Source organism: Carettochelys insculpta, chromosome 6 (genome assembly GCF_033958435.1).
Source record: "Carettochelys insculpta isolate YL-2023 chromosome 6, ASM3395843v1, whole genome shotgun sequence".
Taxonomy (NCBI): Eukaryota; Metazoa; Chordata; order Testudines; family Carettochelyidae; genus Carettochelys; species Carettochelys insculpta.
The window spans coordinates 9180588-9196274 of record NC_134142.1 but is presented as its reverse complement, the minus strand read 5'-3'; the positions used below and the strand labels follow the sequence as shown (position 1 = coordinate 9196274).

The 15687-nt window shown below is 42.4% G+C and overlaps 1 protein-coding gene across 5 annotated transcripts in view; it reads left to right on the top strand.

Moving 5' to 3' along the window:
• The first annotated feature begins 351 nt into the window (after nt 1-351).
• The window catches only part of FERMT2 (FERM domain containing kindlin 2), a 100991-nt gene continuing 85655 nt past the window's right edge, over nt 352-15687 (top strand). For 4 of the 5 annotated variants that reach the window (XM_074996226.1, XM_074996225.1, XM_074996224.1 and 1 more), the window contains exons 1-2: nt 352-505; nt 1338-1506. In XM_074996226.1, coding sequence (XP_074852327.1) covers nt 1350-1506 — 157 coding nt within the window. In that variant the 5' untranslated portion in view covers nt 352-505; nt 1338-1349. Of the gene's footprint in view, nt 506-969; nt 1108-1337; nt 1507-15687 lie in introns of those variants that run through there. The other variant, XM_074996223.1, reaches the window with a different exon arrangement.

The following is a 15687-nucleotide window of genomic DNA, read 5'->3' as shown; positions in this document are numbered from 1 at the left end:
CCCCACTGCCTTTCTCTAGCCCCATAGCCCCGCCCCTTCCCCATTCCCCCTCGCAGCCCTCATGACCCACAGCTCCCTAGACTCCCCCACACCCGTCGCCCCCACTGCCTTCCTCTAGCCCCCCCAGCCTCATTACCCCCATCCCTTCCCCATGCCCCACAGCCCCACTACCCCCACCTCTCGTCCTATGCCCCCCATTGCCTTCCTCTATCCCCCACACCCCGCCCCCGACACCCCATGCCGCCCCCTCCCGCACAGCCGCCGCCGCCGCGGGCGGGCCGGGGGTCCCGGGCCGGCCCCTCCTGCAGGCCCGGATGTTGGCTCCGCGCCTCGCGCTCCGTCCTTCGCTTCCATAAAAGGGCAGCGGCTCCGCGGGGTTGGGCTGCAGCCCCCGCCCGCAGCGGCCCCTCGGCGGCGGCTCTGCGGGTAGGGGACGCGGCCGCGCTGGGCCAGGCCGGAGACGCGGCTCCGCGGTGTCCGGGCCGGGCCGAGCGCTGAGGCGGAGGTGAGCCGCGGCCTGCGGGGCCGAGGGGGATTAGGGCCCGGCCCGGCGGCCGCGTGGCTCCCTCCCCCCATGGGGGGGCCGGGGGGAGGAGGGGGAAGCGCCCCCCATTGGGGGCGGCCCCATACGCACACGGCGGCCGCCCCAGGGTCTGACCCTTTCCCTGCCCCCTTGCGCGGCGCAGGGGGGTTTGGCTGCACCCGCCCCCCGCGTGGGTCGGGCAGCCCGGCACCCGCGTCCCCGCCGCGGCAGCAGCGGCCCTGGCGCTGGCCGCCGTCAACCCAGCGGCGCCGGGGAAGAGGCTGAGCGGTGCCGGCGGACGGGGGAGCCGAGCGAGCGTCCCGAGTAGGCGGGTGGGGGCGGGGGCTTTAGGGAGACCTCGGGCAATGCTGCGGACCCAGTGCGGGACGTGGCGACAGACCTGGGAGAGCGGCGCGGGCCGGTTCCCTTGGAAGCCGGCGTAGGGTCCAGCTCGCCCCGCTTCTCGCTCGCCCGGGCTTGGGGCTTTTGCTCCCGGGGGCGGGGCGGTCCTTGGCAGTTACTGGTGGCCCTTCTGCTCCCCCGCTCCATTGCATTACTGAGATCTCCGTCAAGGGAGCCCTGCGGTGAGCTGCGAGCCGCTTCCTTGCAGCGGTGGGTGGGTGGGGAGCTCCAGTTCCCTGTCCGTGTCCCCCCCGCACACGGATTTTCTTTTTCTCCTTTGCTTTGCAGTTTCTGCTGCTCAGATTGAATGAATATTTTTCCGTTGGGGAAACTGTTGCTGTCTAGATCGTGTGGGAGGGAGAGAGAGAGCCCTTCTGTTGGCTAATGAATGCCATTTCCTTTACTCTCGCAGGAAGAAGGAACGATGGCTTTGGACGGTATAAGGATGCCAGATGGCTGCTATGCAGATGGGACATGGGAGCTGAATGTCTATGTGACCGACCTGAACAGGGATGTTACCCTGAGAGTCACAGGGGAGGTGCACATTGGAGGGGTAATGCTGAAGTTGGTGGAAAAACTTGGTAAGTTTTAATTAGGGGGAAAAGGTGTGGCTCTTCATGCAACTGAATGGCTCTCCTCAGTGCATGGAGGGATTTACACATCTGGGTCACTTAGGGAACAGTTTCTTTGTAAATCTGATTTCAAAACTCAGGTTGTTTTTGCTGAGAAAGCTGTTATACCTGTAATGTTTATAATTAAAATGACCCCATTTAGTTTTTGTTCAGCATGCATTGTAATTATGCAAGTGAATATTAAAATCCATTTAAGCTGTCATTTACAAGTAAACCATGTGGGTGAATTTTAAAATCTTAATATTCAAATTTAACTTTTGCATCTCTTAACTCTGGTAAATAATATGTCAGAATAACTTAATGTAACAGTGATTAGCTGCTTGACTGCTCTGAGTTGTTAATCGTCTGGTTAGATTTTTTTGATCCATAGAATTGGGAGAAACTTATGTGTGTTCCCTTGCTCTGTATGCACTGCAAGAGGTAGATTTAATTTTGTAACGTCAAAGTGCTGAATATATTAGAGAGTCAATATGCAGCAGAAACTCAGTTAAATGGGCCTGTCAACCATTCATCTTATTTGGAACTGGAAGTACGCAACAGCTAAGACAAAAAAGAAAAGGCAAATACAGTATTGTGCTTAAATGTAAGACATGGTAGGGAACCTGGATCTGTGCTTGTTTCACTTAAACTAAGATGTTTTAAAGCGGCACTTTTTTCATACTAATATTTCAAAGCCATAATAAGTCAATATTCAGTTGTAAACTTTTTAAAAAACAACCATAATATTTTGGTCAGTTGCAAAAATTTCAGTCCGATTAAAAACCTTAACTCTTAAGGTGTTTGTAACTCTTGAGGTTCTGCTACAGATGAAAGTCTGTCCATATTGCAACTAGAAAATTCACTTGGTCCAATATTTGTAATAACTGCAAAATTCAACTAGCTTTGAGTGGTGAGGGAGTTCTATTATGCGTGGAGTTTTATGTTTTGTGTAGACAAATTACCTCTGATTATGAAACCTTATGGTAAAAAGCAGAGCAAACATTCTGTGGCTGGGCCTGCAAACTTTTCATGAAGATTTTGTAGGAATATTTCTCTGTTACATGAGACAAAGTATGTGCAGTAATATCTTTTAATGAACTGATTACTGTTGGAGAAATATACAAGCTCTCTGTTATGCATTTATTAAGCTCATTAAAATGTTCGTTCTTTTATGCCTGCTGGCATTTTGAAGGGGTGGGGCAGCATCTGACTAGTTTTAGCTGTTCTGAAGAGTTCCACCTATACATCAACCATATAGGAAATTTTTGTAGACTGTTTCCTGGGTTACAAATAGCACTGGTCCAGGGTTTTTGGTTTTTTGTTTCTTTCCCCCCGCCCCCAAGAAGAAAGCCCTGATGTTCTGAGTTCTGTTTAAAGTCAGCAGTTTGGATGCTGGTGCCCTGAGACAATGGCCTGTAATGGTGACCAGTGATATCTCCTTGTTTTCTGGAACACCCTGTCTGTATCCATGGCTGTGTCTACACTAGCCCCCTTATTTGAAAGGGACATGGTAATCAGCCTGAGTGGAAAAGACTAATGAAGTGCTGCAATGAATATGCAGCACCTCATTAGGCTAATTCTTCCCACGGCAACTTGCAAGTTGCAAACTTTGAGGCACTGACATACCGTGTAGCCATAAGCACTTCAAAGTACCCATGCAACTTTGAAGTGTCCTTATTCATAATTGGCCAAAAGGCACATTTCCGTTGATTGCCACTAAGCGCATAACTTCCAACTCCCAATTGGGAGTGAGGGCACTTTGAAGTTGTGTGGGTACTTCAAAGTGCCTGTGGCTACATGGTATGCCAGCACTTCGAAGTTGGCAACTTTGACATTGTTGTGGAGAGAATTAGCCTAATGAGGTGCTGCATATTCATCACAGCACTTCATTAGTATTCTCTGCTCAGGCTGGATATCATGCCCCTTCGAAGAAGAGGCTGTCTCTACACCAGCCCCATGTGTCGAAAATCTAAATGTCTGTGTCTACACTAGCCCAAAACATCGAAATGGCCATTTCGAAGTTTACTAATGAAGCGCTGAAATACATTTTCAGTGCCTCATTAAAATGCTGGCAGCTGCGGCACTTTGAAATTGCCACAGCTCGCTGCCGTGCGGCTTGTCTAGATGGGGCTCCTCTTCGAAAGGACCCCACCAACTTCGAAATCCCCTTATTCCTATCTGCTGTTAGGAATAAGGGGATTTTGAAGTTGCTGGGGTCCTTTCAAAAAGGCGCCCTGTCTGGATGAGCCGCACAGCAGCGAGTTGTGTCAATTTCGAAGTGCCGCGGCTGTCAGCATTCTAATGAGGCGCTGAATATGTATTTCAGCGCTTCATTAGCATGGCCATTTCGAAGTTTTGTAGACACAGCCAATAAGACTCAACTCTTGGGGCCAGGGACTGTCTCTTCTTCTCTTTACGCAGCACCGAGCGCAACAGGTTCCTGGTCCATGACTCCTAGACTGCTAGGTCCCATGACAACACACACAATTAAAAGGAAGGAAAGTTACAATAGTCCCGTTCAATAAAACAGCTCAAATGAATATTAGGACCAAATCTTCCAGGATGAAATGGAGACTAATATAGAGGACAGCATCACAATAGCCAAACAACTGTCAATTTTACACCTGGACAAAAGGCCCACTTGCACAGAATACACTAAAAGGAGAATAGTATCAGAGGGGTAGCCATGTTAGTCTGTAGCTTCGAGAACAATGAGAAGTCTTGTTGCACCTTATAGACTTAGACACCTTATAGATGCTCCAAAATATCTGTTAGCCTGTAAGGTGCCACAAGACTCTTTGTTGCTCTAAAAGGAGAATGTGAACCAAAAGGCATAGAATAGCTAGCTGTATATCAAAGAAGAAATGGGTTTTTTGTATATTTAGTGAGTTCCATTTTACAATAGCTGTTGTGTGTGACACTAATTTTTTGTTTTTTGTTTTTTTTTAATGTCAAACTTTCTGTCTTAAGATTCTGTGACATATAATGGTCTGAATGAAGAGTACGTTTTCTGAAACTCTTATCAGTCGTCAGTTATTCTTTTTCTCAACAGCATGGTTCAGGCAGATTAGCATACTTGCTCAAATAAAAGATTAATGTGTATTGCCTAAAACATGGCTGTCTATCTGAGTTGACTATTTTGTCTGTTCCTAAAAGTCATACTTAAAAAAGGGGCAATGCAGATATCTTATGTTTAAGGCCATTCTGCAAAATAATAAGATTTTCATAATGATGTAGTAAAGATTTGAAGTTGAAGGAAGGAAAAGGCAGATATAAATATACTTCAAAAGGAAGCAAGTGTTTGCTTCAAGTGTTCTTGTTCTTGAGAGAACTTTGGCTGGTTAGAAAGTTTCACTAAGCTATTTTTGTGCCCCAACTACAGAGGGATCTTCTGAAGGTGACTGCAGCTGTTTCTAGGACTCAGTCAGTTTTATCTTATAGAAAACCACTGTCATGTCATGCATAAATAATGCTGCCTTCTATCTTTTTTACTAAAATTCTAATCAATGCAGTATAGACTTATGAGAGAGCTGTTTTAAGCCTTTCTATTGTATTTAAAATCCACAATTCAGGAAAGCCAAATTGATTTCAGTGGCTCCTTGTGCTTAAAATTCAGCATGTACTTCAGTGCTTGGTTAAATTGGGATCTAAAATCAGTAGCGAGAGTGGCTGAAGTAATTCAGAACGTGCTGCGCTCAAGCAATGAATTCTCTTTTGTGTAAACTGTATTTATTCAGAACCACTCTCTCTTTACATTTGTATTACAGTTTTTAAAAGAAAAAAAAAGTGGTAGGTGCAATATTTCTCACCCAAGAGACATTTATGGATTTTTGTATGTGAACATGGGCTTATTTCTGGAGGGCCCACATATACTAGTCTAAATAATTCTTCTCCCACAACAATGGTCACACCCTTCTGGTTTTTTTTAGATTGTCTTCTTCCTCTGATGATCTTTATAACTTGACTAAGCAACCACATATGTAGTTCCTTTTCATCTCTCTTCAAGTCAGTTCTTCCAGCCAACTATTTTTTTGTGGCTAATCTTTCTAGCCATGAGGTGCACAGAACTGGCTGTGGCATTCCTGATACAGTCTCACAGCAGGGAAACACAGAAAAGGCACTAGTGCCTTTTTGCTCAATGACCTTATTGCTTCTCTGTAGTGCAACTTCCTTCCCTCCAAACAAGCGCACCTCAGTTGTATTGGCTTCCCCAATCTCCCTTTCTTATAGCAGACAGGCTAGCGTGTGCTTGTTATAAGCCCTTATTTTCTTTCAGTATTTTTTTTTCCCTAATGCCACCCTTGCAACGACTTATTTGTATCTTGGATTATCTCTCCACATGTACTAGCTTACATCTCTACAAGCTGAAATTCTTCTTCTCTTTTTATATCCATATTTTTAACCTCTGCAGGTCCTGTTTTTGTTTTATTTTCTTTCCTTTTTTGTTGTTCTTTTGCTCATGTCTGCAACATTTCCCATGATAGTGCTCATATCTAAATCTTTGTAACATGCTTTGAAGTCCTTCTTCCAGATTGGTAATGGAGATCTTAAGAGGGACTTGCTCTGTTTAAAAATTACATTGTGTGGGGGAAAAAAATAGAGATTCTGTTGTAAATGATGTCTAATATCATTATATATGCTGTCTTATCTATTTTCCAGAGCCTTTTAGCTTTGTCTCATCACTTAGCTGGGCGATATGAAAGTCTTCACAGATACACAATGTCAGGAATCTGGCAGTTGGACACACAGGTGGTTTCTGATGTCCATTCAGAAACTTCCTGTGAAGTTAGGGAGGCTCAGTATGAATGGGTTTTGGAGTGCACTCACCCAGTTGATCTGGTAGCAGGATGGGAACTCCCCTGAAAAGACTTGCTGAAACATCAGCAAGGGAGGAGAGCTAAGCCACATGGTTATAATTCAGGGGCAAGATGGGGGAAGAAAGCTTATTCTGCTCATTGGTTTGGGGAGGAAAGTGGCTTAGGCTCTATAATCGTATCTGATTTCAAGAGGGTACTTGATAAGCCTTTGAGGAGTGTGGCTGAGAGGAGGGTATGTGCAGCGTTCCTTGAAGAGAAAGCAAACTAGTATCTGTGAGGTCTGGTCGTGCTCTTGGATTTTCACCAGTGTTCTGTCTTGGAAGTGGAGTAGGGAGGATTCTTTTCCTTATTAGCAGAAAATCTGTAGGTCTGTGTGGCTTTTGTAAATTCATTTCTTGCTTGTGTGTATTGTGAGATTGTGTTCAAATTTGAACACCTCACTGGGAGTATGCACAGAATGAAAACTAGCCTTCTTGTTCCAGGCAATGGCTCAAAAAAAATCAGAGCAGCAGGGGAAGACCAAGGTTACTCAAGTGAATTGAAAACAATCAGTTTGCTTCCCAGCTAACAGGGGGCCCCCACTTGGGTTTAGCCATTTATTTAATATGAAACTACCAACACTAAGAATACCAGCATCTGTTGCATAGTCCAGACTGTAATATGTGTTCAGCTTTATACATAGGAACCCAGCAAATTCGTGGCCACAAAAATCATGTCCTGAACCATGACATCTAATTCGTCCCTGTGAAATCGGGTCTTTTGTGTGCTTTTAGCCTATCCTGTACAGATTTCCAGGTGGAGATGTGTTTTTCAAATTGGAGGGTCCTGACCCAGAAAAGAGTTGCACTGGAGTCAAGTGATATTATTTATTTGGGGGCGAGGGGCAGGGCGGGCATCACGGTATCCTTATCCTCATTTCTGCATTGCCTTCAGTGTTGTGTAGCAGCTGTTGGCCCGGTGTTCAGCTCTGAAAGCAGTCTCCCGCCCTCCTCAACTGCACAAAAGTAAGGGTAGCAATACCTTACCTTCCCCACCCCCCGCAGTAGTCTAACCTCCCCCCACAGTGTTTCTGGGTTGGGGCTCTACAGGTACAACTCTGACATTACAGATTTTAAATAGCTGAAATAATGAAATTTTTATTAATTTTTTTAAAAACAATCCTATGACCCTGAATTTGTTAGGGCCCTATTTGTAAATACTGTGTGAAAACATGAATTGTAGCGTAGTAAACGTGGACATTAATCTAATCTTACTGTGACACTTTCTGCATAATACTGCTGCTGATTCAGTATATGAACTTAAGTTTTATTAATAGGTTATTCCAAGTTGAGCCCTTGCCACAAAGGACAATTGAAGTCCAGTTTTAAGCCCAGCTATGCTCTTTTAATGGATTTGTATCCATCCTTTTTCCAAAATACCAGTTTGGTAAATTCGTAGACCACTTAAAGGCTTGAACGCCTGCAAAACCTGTTCTCTCCTAGGAAGCAGCCCTGCACACACCTTGCATGCTGATTCTTCACTTTTGCCAGAACTAAGCAGGATGGGTCTTGCTGTCAAATGGCAGGAAACTCATGTTGACCTCTTTCAGTGGCATTTGAGAAGCTTGCAGTGCTTCAGCTTTTTGCATATAATTAAGCTTAACATCAGTGAGAGCAAAAGGGAGGAAATAAACCAAGAACTTACTGATGCACTTAAATACTTGCAAATTTAAACCTTGCCCAGCTGCAACTACAAGCAAGAACCTGTCAGGAGTGGCTCAAACTGAGGAAGTGGACAAGTCATGTTTAGCAGATGACCGACGTACGACAGGTTACTTAACTGTCTAATAAACAGATTTTTTTTAAAAAAGTAGGGATTCGATTAAAGAGAATGGTCTTTGACATTTTACTTTAAAGTTCAAAATTTGAAAACCTCAAAGTAATCTTCATTCGGGCAGCTACATGTAAGAGGAAAATCCTGGGGGAGACAGTACTGGCTGAGGGATGTGTCATAGTCTGTATGTCTGTTCTAGTACCTCATAGTCTGTAGGAGCATCTTGGTTGTACAGCTGCCAGTATCGTGTGTCGTGCTGTTGATTATGTGGTGGCTGGTGTTCTGAGCAGGGGAAAAGATAAGGTGTTCTAGGGCATTTGGTTTTTTTGTGGATCAGTGTTATGGTTTGTGAGTGAATGGGGCATTCTTTTAAAACCCACTTGTCTACCTTTGCAAAATGTTACTGTCTTGTCTTCTGATAATTTGTCAGCCACTCTGGAAGTCATCACATTTCACTGGTGTTATACTTGGGCAGGGCTCTTTCCAGAAGGATTGGGTTTAAATGGAAAACATTCTGGCAGCATAACTGATTGTCCTCCTTTTGTGTGCTAAAACTTTGAATGATCTCAATTCACGATATTCATGAAGAACACAAGGGGGAATCTGTTCTTGGGAGATGGAGCTTTGTTCTTTTTGCGTATTGCATTGCTAATAAGCTTAGCTCTACATCTTCAGGAAGATCAATTGTGCAATTTAAAGTATTAATGTACTGCAAGCAAGGAAAAAAGGGCATGACACAAAGTACTTCCAGGTTATGAATAAAAAAACCAAGAAAGTGCAATGTTATTGACTCACGAGTTTTGTATTTGAAGTTTTATAGCATTTGACAAGTGCTTTCAAATATTAAGACCATTTATTTAGATTGTCTTGAGTTTACAATAAAGACTTTCAAACAATAATTTAAAGAAAGAGAAACCCAGCATCCACCTCCTGTTTTTTCTCTTGCATGTGTTGCTAAGTAACTATTGGTTTGTATTCTGTCTTCTGTTTTCTATATATGTAACATTTATTTAGAATTTCTGTAAGCTCTCACTTAAGTGAGATGAAGTGGGTTTTCTTCCATAGTGCAAGAGTGGTGAGGCACTAGATAGCTAAAAAGCAACAAACGTAATTTATAAAGGAAAAAGTTATTTATACATTGTGTAATTGAATTGTGGTACTGTGTCCTGGGGTAATGAGCAAAGCATATATAATATTTTCAATAAAGTTTAGCTTTGTATAGTGCTTAAAGCATCTACATTTCTTAATGTGGACAAGTGGTTTGTTTTGTTTGTTTGTTTTTTTTGTTTTGTTTTTGTTTTTTCTTTTTTTAATTAAAAGTGCTGCAAACATTTTCTGGTCAGAGCTTGATCATCAGCACAGTTTTTAAAGCCATTTCCTTAACTGTTTTAGTCATCTTTAGGGTTGATACTGTGTATCTAAACATCTTGCAGACTTAAAACTGATCTATGTGAGCCCTGTAGATGTACTTGCAAAGAACTGCTTATGTTAGAGGCATAGTAGTGAGCTGTCTTGCTGTAATGTGATAAATGTGCTAAAATTCTGTAATTTCCTTCCTAAACAGGAAATTACTTGTGCAGTTTGGCATGTTTAACTCTTCTAGCTGTATTTGCTGCTAAATCCAGATTCAAGAGCTTGAGTTGTCTCGAGCAAAAAGCATTCCTCAAAGATTCAGTGCTTGTAGTGATCTGGGTTTTCTTATATTTTCATCTCCTATTACATCAATTTTAAAATAAGTGGTTAAAATAGTCTGTCAAGATGTACGTTAATGACAATAAAGGACACTATCAATGGACAGGTAATTGGGTTTGCCCTTGTTTGGGAGAATAAAAATTTGTCTTTCTTCAAAAACAAACAAGTGTCTATTTTGAGGGTAGTGGTATCTTCTAAAATCTTTTAAGATCAATTTTTGCATTCAGGAAAGCAAAACAACCACTTTCTAATAACTTAAATTTTAATATTGCTAACTGATTCTTTTGCTTCTGACCAATGCTGAATCTTTCCCTAAAATTTAAACACTGCAGTTTCTGCTATAAACACAGCAGGCTTTCTATCACCATTAAAAGTAATAAGAAAATCAAAGTATACCTTTTCAATGCAACAAGTTAATCCGACGTGCCTAGGGCTAGATCCTTTGACTGGATCCATGTGGGCAGGACTCTGCTACCACATGGCACCCTTTTGATTACTTCAGTGGATGGCTTTGCAGGGAAAGATTTGGCTGGTCTGGGTTTAAATAATGTGGTAAGAGAGGCTACAATGGGAAGGGTTCTACTGCGTCCCAGAACATCTTGGAAACAGCACACATTTTTAAAAATAACATTCATAAACTGAAGTGTTGATAAAACTCTTAGACATCATGGTATTTTGCAGATGCCTATATACAAACTTTAATTTTCTACACCTAATTCTGTTAATCAGTCTTTTTTTTCCCCCTCACCCCCCCCCCTTTTTTTTTAAATCCAAGTGGAGCCAAACAGGCTAAAAGAAATGCTTCAGAGTTCAGAGAACACCTTAGTTTCCCTTCTATCACACCTGCAGATGTGGGAGGAGAATTCCCACAGATCTCGGTTGTCCACTTGAATTTGGTTCATTTTATTCTTAGCAAAATAGCAAGTGCTATCTCTCTCTTTTTTTTTAAACTTCAAATTAACTGCTTGCTGGAAACAATTGCTTCTTGTAGTTTCCCTGCAACATAGAGACTGGCAAGATTATAAAGCAAATGGAGCGCTGGTTGGCTTAAATAGATTGTTACAGTTTCTGTCATATACTGAAGTTCTAGTCTGTTATACCACAGACAGGAAATTGTTGGGTTACAGCTTAGACCCAGCCCAAATCAGTAGTTTCCTCTTAAAACTTTCACATTTCTGTTTTACATAAATGTGTTAAGAGAAACTGATTTTTTTGAAGAAGTTTTCAAGAACTCCCCTTTTTCTCCCTTTGCCCTAGCCATCAGCACATTCATTAGATTTCAGGTTAAATAAAGCTGAATCTTTATCAAACCTGCAGAAATGTTAATTTTTTAAAAAGAGGAATAAGTTAGTGACTGGTACTTTTTAAAGTACTAGAGTTAATATTACTCCAATTACATAAAATTCCCTTGTGTATATCCTGTCTTTCTCTGTGTGTTAAGAAATGTATGTCTGAAAGTGTTTGATTAGTGAGACATTACAAGTAACATTTGTACCTAGATATGCATGTGGCTGGAATTTGTCTGGAAATTATTGCAGTGTAACTGCCACAAAGGAGAAATTAATAAGGTTTTATACTTCATTTTTCTTAGATGTATTACTATGGCTTGTGCAGGGCAGCTATTTCACTGATGCTTCGTCATATTAAATCTCGTGCTGGAAAATAAACTGAAATAAATACATCTCTACTGATACAGAGAGAAGAATCAAACGCTTGCCCGCGACTTCCTTTCCACACCCATGTAAAATCTGTTTCTCCTTCAGTGTTAGGGGGAAGACTCAGTTGTTGACATTTATGTCCTTCAGCACTGTGTAAATAGAAGAGGTGCCAGGAGGGACAAGAGGCTGCGACTAGAGGCTAGGGAGCAGAGACAGACTGGTGTGAGGCTGGAGCTTGGAGACTTTTTTTGATGTGTTTAATTCATATGGAGTTAGTTCTCACTTTATGAATTACTGCAACCATTTTTGTCCCGTGGGATTAAAATCAAGTGATGTACAAAACTTATGGGTATTTGCAAATTTGTATTTTCTGTTACTCGTATGTGTGTCCAAAAAGTGTAGAAAATGGTATTGATTCCTGCAAAACATCTTTTCAGAAGCTCAACAATAGAAGTTAATGATCTTTTTGACTCTTAAGTGATGTGGAATTTGTATTTCACTTCTCAGGTAATTGAAGCAAGATCTGTTAGTGTCAGTGAATTTGGTGTGTCTTTTTTTTTTTTTTTTTTTGGGTGTTCAGTGGCTAGTCTTTTAACATGCAAAAATCTTTTTCCTCTTTATAATTTGTTTTTAAAGTAAAAAATCTAAGTGTTATACTTACACATGCTGATACAGCGTCTCAGGAAAGCTTGTACTGAAGTCCCGTGCAAATTGGGCTGTTCAAATGCAATGGAATACAGTTTCCTTTTGCAGTGTTACCAAAAAGTCAAGAGGGTTCTTTTTCTTTCGTTTCTAGTCTTGGTTATGAAGATATAACTAACAAAGTGCATAGGTTTACCTTTGTGTTGTCTACAAACAGACTTTTAAAAAAAATTACTCCTAAGACAGAACTCGGAAACATAACCAATTCAGTGGTCACAAGTAGCATTAACAGCAATGAAGGGTCCTGTGGCACCTTATAGACCAACAGAAAAGTTTTGAGCATGAGCTTTCGTGAGCACAGACTCACTTCATCAGATTTCCATGACCAGCATCTGATGAAGTGAGTCTGTGCTCACAAAAGCTCATGCTCAGAACTTTTCTGTTAGTCTATAAGGTGCCACAGGACCCTTTGTTGCTGTTACAGATCCAGACTAACACGGCTACCCCTCCGATACAAGTAGCATTAAGTGCTTTATTGAAGAAGAATGTATAGTGTGGACTTTTGAAATCTGTAATACTGGTTGTACCTCCCTTTGGGTGCCAGACTAGGACCTGACTGGTCCCAAGTCCTGGAATTTGCCCGACCAGGGTCCTGTAGCTGGCAGGGGCCAGCATTGCCTCAACAAGGAGTGGGTAAGGGTGAGAAGATGCTCGGGAAGAAGCAGGGTGGCTGCAGCATGCCAGAGCAGTAACTCCTCTTGGGAGTGCCATGAGCCCCACAGCGGTGGGGCTGTGCTCCTGATCCCTAGCCATGGAGTTCTGCAGCCACCCTACCTCTTCCCCCAAGCATCCCCCTCATCTGACTTGTCAACTCTAATTGTTGAGGGTAGACCTGGCCTCAGTAGTACCATACTGTGCTCTCTAAATAATCCCACTTCCCAAGCAGTAAGGTGCTGAACACTCTCAAGGCTTGCCAAACCACCTGGTAATGGAGCCACTGCAGCAGGCAATCCACTATGAGTGGGTTCACTGGGTCTAGTGAAGACCCACTAAATTGTCTGCCAGTCACCTTCCCATGTACTCCCCTGTCATGAGATGAGAACTCTGCTGGTGATATGCTGTAATGAGAACAACAAGTCTTGTGGCACCTTATAGACTAACAGATTAGGTGCCACAAGACTTCTTGTTCTCGAAGCTACAGACTAACATGGCTAGCTCTCTGATAACTCTGCTGACAAGTATGTTAACATAATTCGAATTGTGTAGCTTGGATCAACTTTCCCCCAGTGTAGACCAGCCCTGAGCAAGCATATTCTTACTCCTTGGATGAACTCAGTGGTACTACTTGAGAGAGTTTAGGGTAGTACACTTGGCCTTTTTAGGTTAAATAGTGATTGGTCTCTGGTAACACATTAATCAAGCAGTGATTAACTTTTTCTAAGCTACAGTACTCGGATAATGATGAGAATCTGACTTTTTTTATTTCTGATTCGACATTATTGTATGAAACTAGAACAATGTTTGCACAGAGTAGATATGAAATTTAAATTCTCAGTAGCTTGTTTTTAAGCATTTGACGTTACTGGACAACAGTTGTGTGTGTCCAAACAAATGTATGAAATACAGTTATCCAGTAACTTCAGATACTTGTTTGTGTTTAACTGCTAGTACTTCGTATCAAATTAAAATTTTCTTACGGCAGTTCAGATCCTTTGTCTAGGTCTGCATTGTTAGCAGCTCATTTCAAATAAGAGATCAGTGATACAGAATCAGAGTACATTTAGAGAAAGGCAGAACAGGTTACAATAAGCTGACTAAATTAAACTGCAAGTGAATATTTCAAGATCTTATTTGCTTCTTCCTGATCACCACACACTAGGATTCTCAAACTGAAATAAAGCAGGCTGAAGTTGAAGACACTTATTCTTTTGGTTGAGAATGAGTGAACTTTTTCAATGTAGACTTGTCCTTAGGTAATGTCTTGCTGGGGGGGAAGGGGGGGGCGTCTTCTGTTTAGCAGAGCTGCTTAATGGTTTTCTGAAAACTCAGTAATGAATTTCTCAGGATTGTGAAGTGATTTGAAATGTCCACATGCTTTACACTTCTGTGATTTACTACTTTTGGCAAAGACAATGTCAAAACCAGAGGGCAGTAGTTCAGTCACCTAGGCCGTGTCTACACTAGCCAAAAACTTCGAAATGGCCATGCAAATAGTCATTTCGAAGTTTACTAATGAAGCGCTGAAATACATATTCAGCGCCTCATTAGCATGTGGGCGGCCGCAGCACTTCGAAATTGATGCGGCTCGCCACCGCGCGGCTCATCCAGATGGGGCGCCTTTTCAAAAGGATCCTGCCTGCTTCGAGGTCCCCTTATTCCTATGAGCAGATAGGAATAAGGGGACTTCAAAGTAGCCGGGGTCCTTTCAAAAAGGAGCCCCATCTGGACGAGCCATGCGTCAGAGAGCCGCATCAATTTCAAAGTGCTGCGGCCACCTGCATGCTAATGAGGCGCTGAATATGTATTTCAGTGCTTCATGAGTAAACTTTGAAATGACCATTTGCATGGCCATTTCGCAGTTTTTGGCTAGTGTAGACATAGTTCTTAATCTGTTCAGACAATAGGGCTAACTTGTCTAAATGCTTGCTTGCTAAATTCCACCACTGAGCGTATTCTAAAACCGCTTTTATCTGTCTGCTCTAAGTGAAGCTTTCTAACTGCAAAGTCAATTTTAAATATCTTGCACTTTCATTTAAAACTTTTGTTTACTGGAGTGCCAAGATCTTTGGCTAAAGATGGTCAAGCATTACAGTCACACATACGTAAACAAACGTGGGTTTACTGCTTTGTCATTGTTCGGTGTAAGATTCTCTTTCCCTTCTGTTTCCAGAATTATTGACATCTAAGATGCCCACGCACCGAGCAACTCTGATGTTATTTCTCAGCACTGAGCGTATCATGAGATTGAGTACAGGGGTCAGCTGTTAACCCCTGTTAGTTCTATTTCACACATCCCAACTAGGTGCGCACACAGTCAAATCCTGGAAGATGTACCCTGACCGGGTTGATTTGCTGGGAACAAAGACATGCCCTGAGTTCCCGATTGGGACCTCTAAAGATAGGTCTATGCTGTTGCTGAGATTATACTTCCAAGATCAGGTAAACAGAGAGATGGATTAGCTCCACTCAAACTAATTTGCTAAAAAAAAGCAGTGTAGACACTACAGCATAGGCTAGCTACATGAACTCAGATTTTGGGGGCTGGGCAAGCTCGCATTTGTATATCTGGTCTGTGTTGCCATCTGCACTGGAATGCCCACACAACCACCATTTTTAGCACACTAACTCAAGCAGAGCTAACAGAGGTAGCCATGTTAGTCTGTACTCCAACAAAACAGAGCAGTAGAAATGTAGCACTTTAAAGACTAACCAAATGATGCATTTGGTGATGAGCTTTCGTGGGACAGACCCCCTTCTTCAGGGGCCTGCTGCTAGCTGAAATGTTAACCATATCATAAATCATCTATAGC